The sequence below is a fragment of the Microcaecilia unicolor genome, chromosome 7 (genome assembly GCF_901765095.1).
Source record: "Microcaecilia unicolor chromosome 7, aMicUni1.1, whole genome shotgun sequence".
Lineage (NCBI taxonomy): Eukaryota > Metazoa > Chordata > Amphibia > Gymnophiona > Siphonopidae > Microcaecilia > Microcaecilia unicolor.
This window is the reverse complement of record NC_044037.1, coordinates 214,350,116-214,372,553: the sequence shown is the minus strand read 5'-3', so window position 1 is coordinate 214,372,553 and position 22,438 is coordinate 214,350,116. Positions and strand designations below refer to the sequence as shown.

The window sequence follows — 22,438 nt, the reverse complement described above, 5'->3', positions numbered from 1 at the left end:
GTCTTGGACTTTTTGCTCCCAGATCCGGAAGAGGAGGCCTACACCAGCATCGTTAGTTATCTTGAATGACCACTCATCTCCAGGTCAGTCTAACAATATATCTACCAAAATGGCAGGAACTGAGGGCCAGAGTTACTAAGATGCATTAATGGAACAATACCTGTTATTTGTCAAATAATACATCTTAATTGATAAAAACATATATTATTTGCTCGTAACAAGTGATTTTTCACCATAATGCAGGTTAATTAATATTGAGATGTAAAGCATGCAAATATATGCAAAGTCACTTATTATACTATATGAAAAATGCAGCCTATATGGAATCTCAGAAATGGTTTTATTCATGGAAAGAAAATACCACCTTAGGTGGTGGTGTTATCTTTCCTCCTTTAGGTGGGGGAGGAAGGGGAACCATTGACCCACTAATGTGCAGGCTTTTGCTCCCAGAGGACAATTCAGAGGGACCACAGCTGTAAAGATCTCCCACACCCAATCACCATGTGAAAGAACCTCCTACCCCTTACATCTCCAAGTATCTATTAGAGGTGTCCACTTTGAGTAGTGGTGGAAGGCCAGAAGCCAATGGAGTAAAAGCATCTGAGGAATGCTCCTCCCCCCACCCCACTATCTTTACATTGCTGTGTCTACAATATTTCTGGATGAAACAACATTAAAAAATATTTACCATGGGATTTATGGGTTTATGAATCTTGCAGTGCACAGATTAGGGATTCCTATGGTACATTTTCATCTACTAAAGGAGCAAATTTTACCACACCTTAGAAGGGCTGTAGTTAGCTTTGTTTCTGCGGCCAGTATGACTGCACAGGGTATAAAGGAGGTGGGAGTGTTAAAAATGCACCCCATCCATTGGCCTCTCGTGTTTGGCCGTGATGCCGTGGGCAGGATGGGAATGCCTATGTGTGCCCTACACAAGGTGCATTTCTGGGTCGCTATGTTCCTGCACTTTAGTAACTCTGGGCCTGAGTGGCTTAGGCCAAATTATTCATCATGACTTAGAAAACGTGCAATGCTGGCCACCATAGCGTGTCAAATTCTCATGGGTATTTGTATTGTTAGGCAGGCACAAGAAGCTCCTCCACTTGAAGGTTGCTCATACCACCTCCAGACTCTGTACATAGTTTCTTAATAATGTGCAACTAGAAAATATGGCAGTTGATAGTTTTTCTAAAGTATCAAATGTGCTGAAAGTCTTATCTATATGGCCTACCACTGAAGGCAAGTTAGAGCATGCAATAGGATTTTATTTCCATTATAGGATGAATTACCTGCTTGTCTGCGTTGAGCATGGTCTAATGTTAATTAAAATGATTGAATGATATTAAATCAGTTCTCCTTGCCTAGGGTTGCTGTCCTGGGGTTGTTTTGCTATGCTTAAATGTGTAGGCTTTATAGGTCCTATATTCAGTCTCCGGCATTAAACCTGAAAATTCATTGCCAGACCATGTCTGGGCACTGGCATTGAATTTCCGGGTTTCCAGAGCCAGCTGACATATATTCAGCACTTAATCGGCTATGGATTACCACATAAAGATAGGACTGACTTTTATGTGATCCTATTTATGTGGTTAACCTGGCTGGTTAAGTATTGAATATTGGTAGGGTTACCATATGTCCGGTTTTACCCAGACATGTGCTCTTTTTGAGGACATGGCCGGGCAATGAGGTGGGTTTTGCCATCCTGCCCATTTGTCCAGATTTCTGGACAAACGGGCAGGCTGGTGGGTGGGTGGGCCTAGTGGTGTCCTATCCTCTGCTCCCCTTACCTTACTATACTGCCCTGGTGGTCTAGTGACCTCTTTGGGGCAGAATGCCTGCATACTACTTCCTTGCTGATGGTCCCGGCACCAATTCAAAATGGCCACCGAGAGTTGAAGTCTCGTTAGGCCGCTTCAACTCTTGGCAGCCATTTTGGATCGGCTCCAGGACTGGAGTCAACAAGAAGCAGTATGCAGGCATTCCGGGCAGGAAAGAGGGGGCTTTTTCCTGCCCTGAAGAGGTCATTAGACCACCAGGGCAGTATAGTAAGGTAAGGGGAGGGGAGGATAGGACACCCTTAGGGGTGTGTGACGGGGGGGGTGTGGTGTGAAAGGGGTGGGGCAGTATGTGATAGGGGGCGGGGTGGAGGCATGGTGGGGGGCAGGGCATGTGTCCTCTTTTTGGGGGGAGCAAATATGATAACCCTAAATATTGGCACTTAACCAGCCTGTCCCCGCAACACCCCCAAAATAGATGGTTTTCAGTTCAGTGCTAACCAGTGATTTTCAGTGGCACTAACTGGTTACATGCCACTGAAAATTAACAATTTGCCCTGAACAGGCAATTTAACCGGTGAGAAGTGGTTTGTAGCCAGTTAAATGATGCTAAGGGACTGCAGGTATAGTACAGTGGTTAGGGCAACTCTTTCTGACCTCACCAACCTGGGTTTAGTTCCCCCTGGTGCTCTTTGTGTGTAATGACAACTCAGGTAACCCTGCTCTTGCTCAGTTTCCAATCATCAATATGTGTTGGTTTGGTTTACAAGACAGATGTAGATAGGCTGGAGTGAGCTTTGACAGCAACTCTGTTAGGAGGAACATAAGGACAGAAACAGGAAAGAAAGACTCATGATAAAGTATATAATATCACATTCATTGTTGATTTAATCATAAATTGATAAAGAGTATGACTGTTGGGCAGACTGGATGGACCATTCAGGTCTTTATCTGCCATCATTTATTATGTTACTAGTAAGAAAGGCCCGTTTCTGTTTTAAAGGAAACGGGCGCTAGCAAGGTTTTCCTCGGAGTGTGTATGTTTGAGAGAGTGTGTGTGTGAGAGTGACTGTGTGAGAGAGAGAGTGAATGTGCGAGTGTGTGTGTGTGTGTGTGTGACAGAGAGTGAGAGAGACTGGGTGCGAGTGTGTGTGTGAGAATGAGAGTATGTGCCAGGGTCCCCCCTCCCTCCAAGTTCAAGGGCCCCCCCCCAGGTCTGTCTCCCAATTGCAGGGGTTCCCCCCTCCCTCCCTTTTTCCCAGTTGCAGGGTCCCCCCTCCCTCCCAGTTGCTATCCAGTTGAAACAGCTTTAGACTTGTTTCAGATGGAACAATTTAAAAACGACAATGTGAAGCAGCAGTTCCTAGGTGTGTTTGTTTTTGAGTGTATACCAATGACGGCTGCGTAGGGGAGTGGAAACAGAGATTAACCAATGGGTTTTCTTGCTTACCGTAGAGTTGCTTTGCTCACTTCCACTCCTGTCTATGAAACGTCCTGCAGCATCTCATAGGTGTGCTTGCTTTGTTTTTATTTAACGGGGATGACGGCTGCGCTGGATTCGGACCCGCTGCTCTTTCCCTCCCCCCTCTTCCCAGTCGCCAGTGGACCCCGACCCCCGCCCTGAGCCCTCAGTCGCCTCCTCCACATTGGACACTCGCCATCTCGCCACCCTCCCTCTTCGTCCTCTCTGACAGTCCGAATCTGGACTTGGAGAGGGAGGGCAGCGGGGTTTTTTGAGGCTGGTTAGTGTTCGCAGGTGGATCGGGAGGTTGGCAGCCAGTGTCAAGCGATTCCTAGGCATGGGGGGGAGGAGTAGGGAAATACGCTCCGCGTGTTTCCGTACTCCTCCCCCTGCCTGGGTTGCTGTTTGCTGCTGGCTGGGTCATGGTGTGTTGCTTGGCGTCGGGCTGGTGACATAGGCAGGGGGAGGAGTATCCCTACTTCTCCCCATGCCTGGATCACTGTTTGCTGTTGGCTGGGTCGCGGTTGGTTGCTGTGCATCAGACTGGTGACGTCAATTTTATCTACTCCATGAACCAGACCACCTCCAAGGAAGCCACGGTTCCAGGCAGCCTCAGAACATTGGAGGTGAGAATTATTATATAGGATGTTATGTTATGTCACGTCACAGTGGTCTTTCAGTTTCATAGGCGGTGATCCAAGGTGAACTGTAACAAACTCTTGATACTCATTCTAATTTAATTCAATAACGATTTTTTCTATAAGTATATGGAAGGTAATTTTATAACAAGTCACTTATGTGTGAAGCTCAAGTAGGTACCTATTTTGAAGCTATTTAACAAAGACAACATATGGACCTATGTATCTTTGTAAAATAGCCTGACAAAACCTGCAGAAATCACTTCTAAAATGAATCTAAGTGCTCAGGAGTAGATGTAAATGTATAAATGTCAAGTATATGTGAATGCATGTATTGTATAACCTACATATACATTGTAACTTTGCTTTTGTTTCACCCAAATTACTCACCTGGAACATATGCACATGGGTCTCCTAAAAGCATGTAACTTCTTGTTATCACTTATACTTTAATGCTTGTGACTCACTGGGTAATTTTAGATTAGGTCTTTATAAATAAATTATCCTCATAATGGGGAAAAGTCCTTCATAAACAGAGCCCCATGGGAAGGCAAGCTAGCAAGATTTAAGGCCTTATTTACAAAGGCTTTCCCCAAGCTGTGTTTACAGAAAGCTTTATTGAATAAGACCATATGCTTTTTTAAATTATTTATTTACAGCTTGTCTGCCCTGATATTTTTTGTATATTGGCCTCTTGATATTTTATATTGCTTTTTTTTTTTTTTTTTTTTTTTACTATGAGAGACAAATGAAGTTGTTTTTTTTATCATTACTGAGAGGTAAAATATTTTAGCAGATCAGTAGATGTTTGTTTTTCAGTTTTTACACCCATGTATTTCATTTAACTTTAGGCTTTATTTATATATCCTCATGAGTAAATGTCCAAATGACATTGCTTCATAAAATATATGACCAATATATTTAGATCAAGGAGAGCATGGGAGGTCTTTTCAAACAGGCCGGTGGCTTCTGTGAACAAGTTTTGATGGCCACATTGCCGCAGGTATATTCCAGAATATAACTTTTTGCAATTATGGAACAGCCACTTTCCATACTCCAGAGAAAGAAGGGGACATATGGAGGGGCATTTTTGAAAGGACCTCCAAGTCAGTATAGTGACGTCCAAGTCAGAACATCCCAAATGGACGTCATCCATCTCACATGTATTTTTGTACAGGAAATAAGTCAAGATTTTCTGTTAGAAAATACATGAGATGAATATCCATACTCTGTGAATGTCCAGCATGAACATCAGTTTTACAAACTGGAGGGGGTGGGGGGTGGGGAATGGAACATGGACATCTGTATGGCAGCATTCTTTGAAAATGGTAACACAGACATCCGTGCGGAGCAGAGGGTCAACCTAGTGGTTAGTGCAGTGGACTTTGAACCAAGGGATCCAACTCCTTTTTTTTTTTTTTAAATTGTGAGCCCTTCCAGTACCTGAATGTACACCACTTCAATAGCCTTCAGGCTTGCAGGTATCTTATGTACTTAGGCACAGTATGTATTTTTCTGTTTCTGGAGGGCTCACGTTTAAAAAAAGAAAGGGAATTTTAACTTGGGTTACTTGGTTTCAAGTCCACTGCATTAACCATAAGGATACTGCTCAGATCTGTTTCTTATTCTGTTAAGAATACTCGTAATACCTGAATCTGTCATAGAACCTGGCATCCCCTTCTAGTTTCATTTTCAGGGGAGAGGGAGGGGGACAGCAACCAATGGAGGATTAAGGAGGTGCCATGCCTTAATCCCTTCAGTGGACAGCTGCTCAATCATAGCACCTTTCTGTAACTTGGACGTTCCTGAAACAGGTCTAAATAAGGGTATATTTTTAGATATAGACATTTCTTCCCCTTCTGTAATCACTGTTGCATGTCCCAATTTCAGACCATCCCTAGTCCCGCACAAAGCACGCCCCCTTGCTATTTGGACATACTGCAGGGTTGAATGACCCTATTCTGCCTTTGCAAAAATGAGATTTGGATATTTCAAACACATGGACATTCACTTCAGCCTTTTGAAATGTCCATATGTTTTGAAAATGAAATTATTATATATATATCTGTAAATAAAAATTATGAGGCCGATATTCAAAGCAATTAAATTCCTGCCTGCTAAAATAGCTTTCCGCTGCCTAACCAGGGATATTCAGCGGCACTTAACCAGACAGTGCTGTTGAATATCCCCTGAGACCACCAAACAAACAGTGAGCAGGTCAGGGGTGGCACTGGGGCAGCACTGGGGAGCAGCCCCTGGTTATGCGAGTGCCAGCATTATTCAGTGCCGGCACCTGCATAGCTAAGCAGTTTCATTTAAGACAGCTCAAGAGCTGTCCTAAATAAGCCGCTTAGCTATGCAGGTGCTGGCTCTGACTATCGGGCCAGCACCCACATAACTTAAAATTTGTTAAAATTTCTTTTTATTTCTCTAACTAAAGCCCCCTAGCCCCCTTAAGCCTCCTGCCAATGTTCTCTTTTTTCCCTCCTCCCTCCCAGCCCACATCAAGATCCCTTGCCTCCGGAGGACCCCTGTTCCCTCAGCCATGCAGGTAGTACCTCCCTCTGGGCCTATCTGTATCCCTGGTGGTCTAATAGGGTCATTGGGGCCTTAAGCACAGCCGCCTCACTCCTGCTCCTTGCGGTGCCAGTCTAAAATGGCTGCCGTGACCTCTCAAGGCAGCTTGCAGTACTTTGGTACCATGAGAACTTGTAGCAGCTATTTTAGACTGGTGCTGCAAGAGGTAGGAGCAAAAGGGATGTGGGCTGAGAGGGGGGAGGGAAAGAAGGGAACATTGGCAGGGGGGCTTGAGGAGAGGTTTAGTTAAAAAAAAAGATTTAAAAAAATGTATGTGGGCCAGCCCAATATTCAGCCAGGGCCGAATAACTTTTATGTGGCCCTGGATGAATATCGGCTGAGCCCGCATAAGTGCTGGGCGCTCAAAATAATCCCCGATATTCAGTGTCGTTGCCCAGCCATGGCCTGGCACTGAATAGCGGGGAATAAGTTAGCTGGTGATGATCAGCATTTTAAAAAACACTGACTGCCACCTGCTGAATATCGGGGAGAATGATTTTAGAACACGTTTAGATAGTATTGTACCATGTGTGATTTGGACATTACAAAATGATGAACTATGAGGAGAAAAGTTTGAAGGGAAAGGAAGGTCTGCTTTAAAACTTTGTATTTTTAATTATGCTACATCTCTGAAATGTTGGGCTGATGTATGTTAACGAAATGCTGCATTATTTGTCCTTCCCTGGAATTAATCAGGTTTACTAATGGATATCAACCTGAGTTCAGTTTGATACTGTGAACTACCTACATCTTGCACCCTTGCTGTGAGACTAGTTATGTTCATCAAGTATTACTGTAATGTATTATTACAATATTTTAAATGAAATGTATGGCAATGTTTTTATAAAATATTATTTATTTTAGTCTTGATTTACTTAGAACATAAGAATAGCCGTACTGGGTCAGACCAATGGTCCATTTAGCCCAGCATCCTGCTTCCAACAGTAGCCAATCCAGGTCAAAAGTACCTTGCAGAAACTCAATTAGTAACAAAATCCCATGCTACCAATTCCAGGGCAAGCAGTGGCTTCCCATGTCTATCTCAATAGCAGACTATGGACTTTTCCTCTAGGAAATTGTCCAAACCTTTTTTAAAACCCAGATAAACTAACTGCTGTTACTACATCCTCCGACAACAATCCTTTTTTAATTCATATTTGTTTAAATAAAGATTGTTTGGAAAATCATGCAAAATAGTAGCCTTCTTATACTTGATGTGGGGATGGGAAGGAAGGTTAGGTCAAGGTTTGTTGGCTATAAGATTATTATGGAAGAAGGCAGAGATACTCTTTGATTTAGCTAGTTCCCAAAGGGTCTTCACAACTATAGAAGTAAGATTAATATGAAAACATGCAAATGTGCGCACTTTGAGATCCTGCTCATATATTTTTCCATTTTTGTGATATGAACATATTCTACAACAATTCAGTGTCATTTAGTTGAATGGTAATTCCTAGTTTGAATGCATTTGAAAGAGTACATTTGCTCTTAGTGTATGTTAATGGACCTCAGGAAGAGAGCATTACACCTCATATCCTAATATAGAACAGAATCTATATCATAATCTAGTCCAGGGATGGGCAACCGTGGTCCTTGAGGGCCAAAACCCAGTTGGGTTTTCAAGATTTCCACAGGCATGACATTGATTTTCATGTACTGCTTCCGTTGTATGCATATTCATTGTGGAAATCTTGAAAACCTGACTGGGTTGTGGCCCTTGAAGATCATGATTGTCCACTTCTGGACTAAACCATAGAAACCAGCTCTATGGGCACCAGTGTGTAAAGCATCCCCACTTCTGAGCAAGTTCCTTCATTGTGTCCAGGGAGGGCGGGTAATTTGTAATGTGTTCAACATCCTAATCATTTTAAGTTATACTATCAGATCTCTACTCAGCATTTAGAATAATAGATGATGCCAAAATAGTTATCCAGAAATATTTAATAACACTGGAGATGCTTAGCACTCTACCAATCAAAGTAAGTAAAATCTTTCTTCCTTTGCTTATTTGATTATTTTATGTAGGGGCTGTGAAGGCCCATTTTATATAGAACGTAGAGATCAGAATTGAGACATCCAGGTCAGGACATGCGGTATTTTAGAAAAAAAAACTCTACCAAGGAAGAGCCCGTTCTAAAATACCGGCAAGAGGCCATGTGTATTTACCAGCATGCACAGCGGAAGCACCCATTTTAGAAGCATACAAGGCAATGAAATGAGCAGCATGAGTCTGGCAACTTCTACGTGTGAGTTGTACTGTTTCTCTATGTAGTTGTTCCATTTTTCACACCTCCCAGTTATAGAGTGAAGCCACAGTTATAAGTTGATTTCATTTTGGATGTGGAAATAAACAACATGGGATTAAGGTGAATGATTCCCTTAATCCCTTGTGTAAAGCCCTGGCCAAAACATTTTTTAAAAACCTGTGTGTGACTGTGAGCTGATGTAAAACTTGATGGGAATATTTTTCCCCATAGACATGATGTATTCCCTTTATGAAATGGCAATACATGTGTAGATTTTTGCCCTGCCCGCAGTGCATAGTGTGGATCTTCTCTTATAAATAGCGGCCTTCTGAAATCACCATTTATACATGAATTCTATCTACTTGTATAAGTGCCACAATTTATATATGGAAATGTTTCTAAAATAAGGGCCTTAATCTTAATTGGTGGGTAAATAATAATGTCCTCAGAGAGTGAAGTAGCAAGACAGTAACTGCCACCCCCTCCTCATATTGTGCAGGATCTCAGTCTCTCTGAAAGGTCTAGGAAGTGCAGGGTTGGTGCAACCCGGTAAGCATGGTAAGCATAGCAGGAGGGCACTGACCTCTGGAGGGCACCACAAGCCATGTTTACCGACAGCTCACAGTTCCAGCTCCAGCCACAGCCCTCAATCCCCACCTGCCCACCCTCAGCTCCTGCAACAGCCCCCTTTTTGTTCCTGCCGCCCTGCGTTTAAATCTCTTACCTTAAAGTGGCAGCGGGAGTGAAAGAAGCATGCTGCCTCAGGCCATCCCTCACTGTGTCGCACCCTCCTCTGATGTAATTTCCTGTTTCCGAGAGGGTGGAACACAGTGAGGGAAAGCCCAAGGTCAGCCTGCTTCTTTCATTGATGCTACAGTGTTGTGGTAAAAAATGCAGGGCGACAAGAACAAAAAGGGGCTGTTGCAGGAGCTGAGGGTGGGCAGGTGGGGGCTGGAACTGGAACTAGCAGCAGCAGCAGCTGAGAAGGGAGCTAAGGCTGGAACTCAGGGGCTGAAAAGGAGGGCAGGTAGGGGGCTGGGGCTAGAACTAGCAGTAGCAGCAGCAGCAGCTGAGAAGGGGGCTAAGGCTGGAACTTGGGAGCTGAAAAGAGGAGGAGGTGCGAGAAAGGGGTTGGGGCTGAAAATGGGGCAGATTAGAGAAGGGGGCTGGGGCAGGAACTGGAGCTGAAAAGAGGGGAGCAGATGTCTGGTAATGGAGGAGTTTGTGTTGCTCTCACTGAGGGAAGGGTGAGAGTGTTGGATGGGGAGGGGAGGGGTTGGGAGGAGAAAGGAGAAAGAGGAAATGCTGGATGGGTAGGGGGCACCAACTAATAGGCTGCAGGGGAAATGACCAGTACATGGCTCAGACATTAAAGCTAATCAAATAAACAAGTGGGAATTGGCATGGGGGATTGTGGGTTTTATGATTCCTCTCTGATCATTTTGGAAACATTTCTTCATGGGCCTCAAGGATTTGCATAGAGATTTCCATTTTATAAGCAGGAAGGACGTAGAACAGTTACCATCTACATATATCCATGAATTTCTTTTCTGATGTTACTACAAACTCTGATCTGCAAGAGCTAGAGCTTGGCATTTCTTATGAGACACAGCTCATTCAAAACAGCACCTAGCTTTTACTTACTCTTGGCATTGACCTCTGCAGTAACACTATTATTTTTCTCTCCTGTCTCCTCTTTTTACTATTACTTCCCTTTCCTATTGTAATTGGCATTCATTTCCCTCTTCCTTGTAAACTAATTTGTTTTAATTGTGCACCACCTTATCTCTCAGAGCAAAGGCTGTATATTATATTAAATTAAATAAACTATAAACTATCCAGGCAGAGGGACACTTCCTCTTCAGATCATGGAACCACGCTTTGTGCTGTAACGAGACCTTCTCATGATGGCAATGACACTGCTCTAGATAGAAACAGATGCCATTCTGCTAAGGATACCATCTTACCCCCAAGAAGGATAGTTTGATTGGAAATAAACATTCTCAACCCCTTACCCCAATACAAGAACATATCATCTTAGAGTAGAAAGTTGCATGTGGACAGAAATCTCACCCATCCCTGCCCATCCCCAATGGAATCTAACGGATACCCAACCATACCACTAAGATCCATTCTATCCCCACCCATTCCCACAATTAATCTCCTCCATCCTCACCCGCACCCGCAGCAGTCGATGCTATTATTTACTTGCTCACAGCCCTCTGTTTCTTCCCAACCCCAATAGCACCCTGTGATTTTTTAGATGGTGTTCACTATTCAACCAATGAGTGTTCTAAGTCTCAGTCTGGTCTTCCAGTTGCCACTTCGTATTCCAAGCCTCATTCTGTTGCTTCAACTGCCTCTTTCCATACATTCCAAGCCTTATTCTGGTGCTCCAATTGCCTCTTTCAGTGCAAATCCAAACCTCATTCTGGAGACTCCAGAGATTTTGACTACATTCCCATAGGGGAAATGGGACTTGGATATACTGCCTTTCTGTGGTTTTTGCAACTGCATTCAAAGTGGTTTACATGGTATATGCAGGTATTATTTGTACCTGGGGCAATGGAGGGTTCAGTGACTTGCTCAGAGTCACAAGGAGCTGCAGTGGGAATTGAACCCAGTTCCCCAGGATCAAAGTCCGCTGCACTAACCACAAGGCTACTCCTCCTTCTTCCATATCTGCAGGAATCCCATGAGTTCTGTGGGATTCCTGCAGTTCCTATTTCTGTGCAACTCTCTGTCTTAGAGCAGGGGTTCTCAACCCAGTCTTCAGGGCACACCAAGCCAGACTGGTTTTCAAGATATCCACAATGTACCTGTAATAGAGATTGTAAACCGCATAGTCGCCTCAGGGATCACTTGCGGTATATCAAGTGCTGAAATAAGTAAATAAGTAAGTAATATGCATGAGATTAATTTAAATGCACTCCCTCCATTGTATATCTCAGGCATATTCGTTATGGGCAGCCTGAAAACCTGACTGGCTTGGTGTCTCCCAAAGACTGTGCTGAGAACCCTAGTCTCATAGTTTACAAAGAATTGCTTAGTATCAGGATATTAGGTTTTGGGAGTAATTTCACCTGAGGATAGATGCTCAGAAATCATATGACCTGGGGATATACACACATAAATATAGACATTTAGGTGTTGATATTCAAAGTGATTTAAATGGCCAAGTGAGGCTTAAGCCGAAACTGATTATTTTGTAGATGGTCTGGGTGCAGAGTCGGCATGTATTTTATAATTTGTTTATTTATTAGGATTTATTTACTGCCTTTTTGAAGGAATTCAATCAAGGTGGTGTACAGCAAGAATAAGTCACACATAAGCAATAGAGAATTACAACAGTAAAAATATTCAAACAACAGTACAAAGTATGGCATAGTATGCTACATTACCACGTCAACACAATACACAATAAAACATTTTAATAGACAGCATAGGGTGTAAGTAAAGATGGAACATATAGAAAGGTAAGATAGAGTAACAGGAGTAAGAAAATAAGGGACTAGTTTAAAGAAGTTGCTTGAACATTATATTAGCTAATCGCTCCACTGCCTTACCTATCCCTATCCTTTTTCTCATACCTCTTCTATCCCATTTACTCCTTGTTCATTTGTCCTATCACATACCCTTTGTGATTTGTTACAATTGATTGTATTCTCTTGTTACTATGGTAAGCCGCATTGAGCCTGTGATGAGGGGAAAGCGCGGGGTACAAATGTAATAAATAAATAACATGTTCTGCTATAGTATGTTGAGCCGGTGTATTTCTTGCGTGTGTGTGTGACTAGCAAGTTAGTTACTTCTTCCATTAAAGGCTTGGTTGAAGAGTCAAGCTTTCACCTGCTTCCTGAAGTAGAAGATAGTCTTGTGTTAAGCAAAGCCTTTTAGGGAGTGCATTCCAGAGTGTGGGTGCTACTCCGAGAAGGCTTGCTTGCGGGTATCACATTGTGTGATGTCCTTTGGAGAGGGTGTTTTAGGGAAACTCCTTGGGAGGACCTTAGTGACCTTGAAGGTATCGTTGAGGGAGATCCTGTTCTTCAAGTATTCTGGGCAGTTAAATGCCAATATTCAGCACTTATCCATATTAGATGCCACATAAATAGAGCCATATAAAATAGAGTCCTACCTTTACGCAGTTCAACTTACATGGTTTAATGCTGAATATAGCACTTAACCATATATTGTGTTAACCAGCCACATATGCCGGATACTCAATGCTGGTGCCTGGACATGGCCCCAGACATTCAATATCTATGGATAAAACAGGCAGTGGCCAAAAAATGCTGACCACCTCTGGCTATATATTACCCTTAGGAAACAGATTGACCATTTTTCAACGGAGTTTATACAATACTGGTCACAATAAATGTATCATATAATTTCAATAATCCCCTTCTCAAATTATTGGTTTAACAGTTGACTTCAAACCACATCTTTCATATGTAACAATCCTTCAACAAAGGAAATTGGAGGAAAAGCCTCCAAAGAGCCCCCACTAATTGTGGCACAGCCTCCTTATCAGGGAGCATTCACTCTCATCATTGGCAAAAAAAACCTCCATCCTCCTTATAATTTTTCTATAATTTCTCTATACAAAAGTGTTTTTAATATATCAAAAGATAATTATTCTTTTTTCAAGCTGAGCTTTTTAGCTAAACTTATCTGTATGTGATGCCCAGTGTTATTCAAACACCACAGCCGACTACAGCCAGAGTTTTGAACCTTCTTCAGGGTCAGTGGCGGGTCTCATTCACTGTTCTGACGTCCGGCGTACTCCTGCAGCTCTCTAGTCCATAGAAGGAGGCACCGGATGCCAGAACAATGGTTGAGTCACCTATATCCTGAGATTCTGCTTTCAAAGTAAATAATGGGCAAAGACTTCACATGTAAATAAAAACAACAATCATCAGTAAAACCGACAACTTACATTCTATCGCCCTGCTTCACACACCCAAGATGGTCCTATCCACCCCAGTGGCGTAGCCACAGGTGGGCTTGGGTGGGCCAGGGCCCATCCATTTATGGCTCAGGCCCACCCAACAGTAGCACATGTTTAGTGGTAATTGGTGGGAATCCCAAGCTCCACCAGCTGAAGATTTTCCCCTGATGGTAACGAAAACGCTACTATCCATGACACCGGCACCTGTGCATGCCTGCTGCCAAGGAGGAGAAAGAAGTGTTAGTTCCCACCAGCTGAGATCATTTTTTTTTTTGGGGGGGGGGGGGGGGGGGAGAACACTTGGTGCCCACCCAATTCTTGCCTAGGCCACCCAAAATCTATTTTGGCTACGCCCCTGATCCACCCTAACTGCAACAGTCAGAGGCTCTAAAGCCAAAATTAAGCAGCAGCTGAGACAAGAGGGAAGGCTTCTGACAGGACCTGTTAACAAGCACCCGAGCATGTGGGGAGCTATACATAAGTCCCCCATGCAAAACCACACCAAAACTTAAAAATAAGGTCCACTTCTATCTGATCAAAGGCTTTCTCCAACATCCAATGACATGCACTACTAGCTCAGGCTGACTTGGGGCAAAAGAAAGAACATTCCAAAAAGTTTGCAAATAATCCATAGGGTACCTACCCTAGATAAAGCCACTATGATCCCGATGCACAGAACAGGACATATACCTATAGATCCTCATCTGCAAGATTTTGCATAAACCTTACAATCTGCATTGATTAGGGAAATGGGCCTATAATTCTCCACCCTAGAATGATCATGCCTTGGCTTGGGGAATACCACAATCCGCAACTCCCCAAAAGGTCTCCGCATCCCCAACCCCAGACAACCAAAGCCTGGGTAATACTGTCCCAATAAGGGACTAGCAAGTCTTAGAAGGCCAAATAAAACTGGAGGGCTTCCTGAATCTCATTCTCCCTGATAGGTGCCTGAAACTCTCCCCTCTGCTGCGCTGTGAGCACTGGATACATCAGCTGATTCAAAAATGAATCTACAGCCTCACCAGAAAAAGCAACTTCTGAGGCAACAACATCTCATAAAAGGCCCAAAGCTCAGAAAAAATATATCCACTTCACTAATATGCACCACCCCTCACTCATCCACCACCCAAGACACCCACACTTTACACCTCTGCCCCTTCAGATACTGTGCCCCACCTTTACTTAACTAGGTGCTAGGCCTATAAGCATATTTAGCCTTGTGCAGCTGAGCTTATGTGTCTTAGAAGATTTCACCACTTTATGCACAGTTTACATTATTTTCTTAAAAGGTGGCTGCTAGTAATGTTCTCTGTAAAAATATATATTAATCCAGTAAATTCTCTCTGCTAGAGAACAGTATATGAAGAACAGATGTTTCAAATGATCCATTACAAGCCAGTCAACCTTTTATGGCAAATGTTTACAATGATCATGTCTTGTAACAAACCTATGGTGTGGCTTAATATTTAGGCATGTAGCTTCATTTTGCTGTAAATAATCAGTGCTGAGATAGACATGGTGCCAGTGTTAACGTTAAGCTGGATGACATGAACCAAAGCTGTACTGTTGTGTGTTTAGCAATTTGACACAGAATAAATCTGTTTGAAAAGCTTTGGGTCTTGGCTCTTTTGATCATGCAGATTATTTTAAAAGCTGCTGTGGTAGAAGCAAATATCAGCTGTTTTCAATTGTAAAAGAGAGCTTCTAACTTGGAGGAGTAGTCTAGTGGTTAGAGCTGCAGGCTAAGCCCTAGGAAAAGAAACGAAATACTGGGAGTAACTCAATTCAAACTACTATACCTCCCCCTATTAAATTAACTATCCCTGGTACAGTTTGCCAATTATATACCTCTAATACTGATAAATAAATGATTAAATTACGTGAGAAATGTGCTCAGTTCATGCAAATACAACCACCACACTAGAGGCTGAACTAGAGGAACTGTGATCACGGCACGTTCTATGTTTCAATCTATATTCCAAACACAGCATCTAAAATGCTGTGAGAAAATCAAAGCTCTATTATAAGACACAACCTACCATTATCTCTCTATATAATAATTGGTCAATCTGCATCCCTGGATGGCTGGCTGGCTGGGTTCATAACCGTATGCTAATGAGCTTACATCAGCTCACCTCCAGCGTTCCCTTCCCTCTCAGTGTCCCGCCCTCGTGGAAAAACGAGGATCGCTGGACATGGATGAGATGGGATGGGAGGGCAGAGGAAGGGAGGGGAGAATCACTGGACATGGAGGGGAGGGGAGAGCAGGGGAGAATCGCTGGACAGGGAGGGGAGGGCAGGGGCGAGAGATGAGAAAACGCTTAGACAACAGCCTTCCAAGGGCCCTTTTCATTTGTTCCGAAACGGGCGTTTTTGCTTGTCAATAATAATTGCTGTACTTCTACTACTTATGTAACTGTATTAATGTTCTTTAAATCTTGCCCCATACAGGCTCCAAAGTACTTGTCTTGCAAATTGTCCTTGAAAGGGGAAAAATAACAGAAGTGGAGGTCCATTATAGTTGAAGATCTTATATGCATTCCAGTCCAGCAGCCATAAATTGTCTATATATGAAACCTGTGCGATAAAATCACACAATCCAAATACTTCCTTATTATTATTGATAATGGTGGGTTGTGCCTTATAATAGAGCTTTGATTTTCTCACAGTATTTTAGATGTTGGGTTTGGAATACAGAGTGAAACATAGAATGTGCCATGATGGTTCCTCCAGTTCAGCCTCTAGTGTGGTGGTTGTTATTTCGTGAACTGAACACATTTCTCACATAATTTAATTATTTATGAATATTAGATGTATCAATTGGCAAACCCTAGCAAAAACCAGAGTTTAGATCCCATTGATGCTCTACATGGTTTTGGACAAGTCCCTTCTTTGCTTCAGGTAGAACCTTAGAGGTCCTATTATTAAGGCACACTAAATCTGTTAGCGTACCTTAGTAAAAGGACCCCTTGGGAGGCTGTATTCAGTCAGCATTGGTCAGTGTTCCTATCTGTACACCAGCACTGAATATCCAGGTCTTTGCTAGCACCAGGAAGCTACCTGGATATGGCTGATATTCAGTGCCAAACCCACATATCTAATCAGGCATAGTCAGGACTATTTTTTATGATGATGATGATGGATACTTGTAGCCCCCTACTCTCCCGTAATCTAGGTTCAGAGTGGGTAAACAATATATTCAGTAAAACAACAGATATCAATAGCATACAATAGAATAATTCTTACATCAAAATCTAATATCAGAACAAAAATTCAGAGAACAAGTAAAATGTCAACTGTTTCCGGAAATGAGAATAAGATGAAAATATTCATATCTGTTGGAAGTGTATTTCAAAGTTTCACGATTTGAAATATCACAGACCATTCTTGAATACTTTTAAACTCTCTAAAAGAGGGAGCTTGCAACATAAGTATAATTAACTATGTTGCACTCTTCCTGATCCTAACAGAATAACAGTTGGAGTCAACTCCGATGGACAATAACCCTCTAATATTTTAAAAACGAAGCAACACACTATAAAAATTATTCTTGCTGTCAAAAGGAGCCAATGCAACTCAATCAGTAGTGGAGACACATGATCGTACTTAGATTTATGTGGTCCCAACATTTTCAATTAGCTATGCGGGCACCAGTACTGAGTAATATCGGTGCCCACATAACTCAGCTCTGCCACGACTCAATCTCCAGACTTCCTTGGCACTAATTGAAGAATGCTGTGGTGATCAGAGTGGATATTCAGTGTCACTGTCCAGTTAGGTGCCCCTGAATACCTGCTATTTATGGTTAAATTGCTTTGAATACTGACCCCTTAAGCCCTCTGGGAACTGGCAAATATTTCTATATTTGCATGTAACTTGCATTGAGAAAGCACTGAAGAAGCATGATCTTAATCCAAAAAGAAAACCAGTATTTTATTAGCAACAGCCATCTTATCCTTTTTGTTGTGGTGGGAGTTGCATATGTTCTTTTATTTTTCACTTTGATGTAACCATGCCATTCTGTTTGCATTTAGCTTTATTTTAAATACATATGCCATAGCTTATGCAGATGTCCAGACTTTCACAGAGCTGCTGATGTTTCAAGTAAGATGTAATAAAATGAGATTTTTTTTTTTGCCTTCCTACTAGCCTTGAAAGGATCTAAAGCCTCAGCTCTGCAATGAAAAGAAAAGTCAGAGAGTTAGTCAAAGCTGTTGGCACTACCCTTTTGCAAAGTTAGTAAAGGCAAAATACTGTAGGGTCCATTGTGGAGGGTGTTTTCACTCCAAAATCATTTTGTTGGAGGGAATAAAAAGGATTGGTTGTTTCAGATCATTCTGAAGGCCATAGTAATGCACATTAATATGAGTGTGGCAGTGTGACTTGCGGAAATACACTTCATGAGGCTGGCTCCTAGGCAGGCCCAAACACTGTGGTAACAAATGCTGTCTCAGGTCCCTTCTGAGTATATCCCAAACTTATAAACTTTAGAAATACACTGCAAGGTTCTCTCCTACCTTGGCAGTCTTCTATCCATGTATCATTAACTCTTGGAGGCTGACTTGACTGCTTACAGTTTCCGACCCCAGAGAAACAATTAACTCTGGCTACTTCTCTTCCCTGGCACTCTCCTCAGGTACTGTAGCCTCTTCCTAGAAACCTCTTCACTTGAGGCCTCTGTGAACTGTTCTGCTTTAGGGGATTTAACCTCCTCTCTGCCTGAGCTCCGCCCCTCTGATTCAGCCAGTTAGCACCAGCTGCCCGTAAGGTGGTTCAGCTTTCTGCCTTGGTAAGGGAATGATCCTATGGAAACCTAGCGAACAAACAGTGGGAAGTAGACCTTGCAATCCACCAGTTGTCTCTTCCATCTCCGGAGTACAAGGTCTACTTCCTTCTATTTGTTGCTTTGTACTTTATTTGTTTATTTCAGTGTTCCTCCGCTCTGGTGGGTTTTCACTGACCTATGGAAACCTAGCCATGTACCACCCACTCCCTCACAGTGAGTTAGGGGCATGTTTACTAAAGAGCATTAGGGTTTTGCACTTAATGTGAGTTAACAAGGAAAAGCAAAGTACTTTAACTGCAAAGGCTCTGCGACAACTGTTGGAGGTGTGTTCAGCAATCCCCTGCAGTTTCTGCACAGACAGTACTCTAAAGTGCCTTACTTTCAGACACTATGAGCATGGATGCACCTAACGCCACCTAATGAGGTAGCATTAGGTGAAGCTGTGTTAACTGCACATTTGACAGCTAGTGTGTGCTACCTACCATGTGCTGACTGCAACGTGCAGTTCACGCCCACTCTGAGTCCCTTATTCTTCCCACATTAAGCACTTAGCACCAGACTTTCAGCACATTGGCTGTTTTGAATGTTAGTGCAGGTTCACGCTAACAGTTAGCACGTGCTAAAACATGCACTAATTGCTTAGTGCACCTTAGTAAACATGTCCCTTAATTAGTAAATAGGCCCCACTGAGAATAAAGCAATGCTGCTCAGCAGTAAGAGGTGTTTTCTGTAGATAGCAGGATTGATAAGGCATACAAGTGGTTACGGTTGGATGATGTCACTCACTTGTGTGCCTGACTCAATCCTGCCTGTCAGTGGAAAATGGAGCATGTATTAAATAACATCCATTAAATCATAATATGCACGATGTGCATTGAGATTACTAAGTGAGGCCTTGAGTTTGATATATAACTGTCCTAAGTTAAAGAAAGTGAACTCAGATCTGAGAGGGTATACCTATGCCTGGCTTTCTGGACAGTCATAAATTAGTGCATGTAAATCTCTTGCATATTCATACCGCTGCTTTGCCATGCACAGATCCGGCACTACTGCCGAGCTATTGCAGGAGCCCGTCAGTAGTGCCTGTCCCAATGCGTACCATTTTCTGTGCTGAAAAAATGGTTTTATTTTATTTAGCATCAGGGGCTTACCCAGTGATAATCGGGCAGCCCAGCACAGTGCCCAATTACCGCCGGATTACTAAATAGAAGGCAGTAAGGGTTCCCCAAGGAAATAGCCATGCAGCAAGTGTTACACTTACCAGCAGGGGCGTAGCTACGGGGGGCACGGGGGCCTGGACCCCTGAAAATTTCATCTGGGCCCCTGGTATGGCTGGTGGGGTGAGGCGGTGGGGGGGGCGAGGAGGCGAAGCAAGGTAAGGCGGTGGGGGGTGAGGCAAGGCATGGCGGTGCCCCCAACCTTGGGCTCTGGCCCCATGAAACAAGCACCTTTTAAAATATTGTATTTGCTTCAGGGCAGGCACAGAATCCTATGGGGAAATCTGTATAAATACATGTGTGTTCTCGTTGTAAAATAGGAAATACAAGTATAGATTGTAGGACTGCCCAAAACACATGCAAAACATGTGCCCTTAAAATCTCTGCATTCCAGCCATCTCCACATGTAAATAGGTGTATTCAACCTACACCTGTAAATACTGCTGTGTACATGTGGAGATGCTTCTAACATGATCTCCAAAGTATGCTCAGCATATGTATAAGACGTTTAGTACAAAGTGTTCTAAAGCTCAGTGACATGATGGAGAAATGAAAACTCACCATTCAAAATGACCCTACACTTCCAACAGTAGAACTGGGAGACCAAAGAAGGAAAGATGTGAAAAAGGGAAAGGGGCATGGAAAAAAACAGAATGGAGGAGCCCTGTCTCGTCTGTGTTCAGTTCCAGGAAATTAGGTCACGTCAATGCACTAGCAACAGGGAAACAGATGAAGCCAAGTAAGGATACAGTCAGAAAAAGAAGGGAATGTTCAAAATCAAAGTGCTAACATCTCAACAATAGACATTATAGAATTTAATCGAATTGCAAAGTTGCACAGTGAAAACAAAGGAAAACTCCCCCAAATGGGAAAAGGGCTGAACCGCTCTTCATTTTAAAAAGTGTCCTTAACAGTGTCTGCTACAGTACCAGGAACCCTTTCCATTTACATGGAAACAAGGATATTGATTTCTGAAAATGAACCTTGTATTTTTTTTACTGTCTGACCCTAGTGAAGCTTTTCACAGAAGTCTGAGATAAAAACAACTGTGATTACAAGGGAAATAATTTGATGTCATTAGTTGTTATAAATTACCTTATATTACAGCTTCCCAGCTGCTTTATTATTTTGTGTCTAAGACAGATACATGAACAGACATTTTATTTCTGCTATTATCTAGGTGCTTATTAACTAGCAAAATGGAATTAACACTGAGCGTACAATAGATGCTGACAGAAATTGTTCCTTGAGGCAGTGGTGGCCCTAAGAGGGCTTTGCCTTATTATTCTCACTGTCTTTTAATCCAAAACACTCAACAGATACCTCATGCAATCTTCTATTCAAAAATGCAGCTACTACCAGATTCAGGACCCTGATTTACTAAGTTTCTACCCTTACAGACACACAGGGCATAATTTTATAAAGATTTTCCATGCATAAAGTCTATCTTATGCACGGAAAAGGTGTTTTATAAAATAACATGATAACATCTGCACGTTTAGGCATGCATGCCAATAAGATAAGGTGTACGCATTGTGAGCAGGTGTTTTTAGAGGTCTAGTTTAGGTAGAGCAAGGGCAGGGTTTTGTTGTACCTATGTATTTTTATAAAATATGTGAATGTACATGTAGAATATCTGTGTTCCCAAGTTGGTCCTGGAGTACCCCCTTGCCAGTTGGCATTTCAGGATATCCGGTTTTCAGGATATCCATAATGAATATGCATGAAAGAAATTTGTACACAATAGAGGCAGTGTATGCAAATCAACCTCATACATATTCATTGTGGATATCCTGAAAGCCTGACTGGTAAGGGGGTTCTCCACGACCGACTTGGGAAATACTGGAATATCTATATCTATATGGCATTGCTGGAACAGGTTTTTGAACATTTGTAAGTGCATTATCGTTTGTCTGTGTATGATGATCAGGATTTTTTTTTCCTATTATGGACTGGGGGGATGGGTTATCGGAACATCTGACACAACGCATGAGTGATGTGAGTGATTCGATGTGAGATAACAGGCTTGCACTGAATTAATTAAAGACTGAAATTATGATTGTGGGTAAACATGGGAATGTACTCTGGCCTGAAATTGTGTCGGCTAGAGATGCAGTTCTTCAGGTGAAGTTGTTAGGGGTGATGCTTCGTTCTCACCTCACTATGCAGAATTAAATAATTCAGCTGGTAAGATCCTCTTTCTTTCATCTCTGACTGTTAAGTAAATTGAAACCGATGTTATTGGAAGTTATTTTAAAAGTGCGGTGCAAAGTTTGGTACTATCAAGGGCAGGTTATTGCAGTCCCTTACATCTTTGTATTACGGCCTCAAGATATAAAGCATTGCAAGTCATTCAAATGCAAAAGCCAAGGTTGATAATGGGAGTTTCAAAATATGCACACAATACTCCAGTGTTAAAACACTGCTTGTGGGATTTCAGGGGCAATATAAAGTTTTGTCTTTAATTTATCAATAATTTATTCAATAACCCCCTGCTATTTATCTCAGGTCTTGGCAGTATATTGGCCAGGAAGGTGATTGTGATCAGAGGCAGCAATGCATTTGACAATTCACTCCATATGCTGAAACTTGAGTTGCTGTTTTTTTGGTTGCTGGAATCCATAACCAGGAGCACTGTGATTATGTAGTGATACAGCACAATTAAAAAAAAAAAATTTTAGGGCCAATTTGCTATGTGCCAAGCTGGCAATAGTCCTACCATACTTTAGTGAAAGGGTCCCTATGTATTTTTGTTTTATTGTTTTAAATATTATACTCTACCT

General features: G+C 42.4%; 1 protein-coding gene across 1 annotated transcript in view; it reads left to right on the top strand.

Annotated features, from left to right (window-relative positions):
- PPP1R1C (protein phosphatase 1 regulatory inhibitor subunit 1C) overlaps positions 1–22,438 on the top strand; it is a 94,179-nt gene that overhangs the window by 3,222 nt on the left and 68,519 nt on the right. Inside the window, exon 2 of the mRNA XM_030209869.1 lies at positions 23–83. Coding sequence (XP_030065729.1) covers positions 23–83 — 61 coding nt within the window. The remainder of the gene's footprint in view (positions 1–22; positions 84–22,438) is intronic.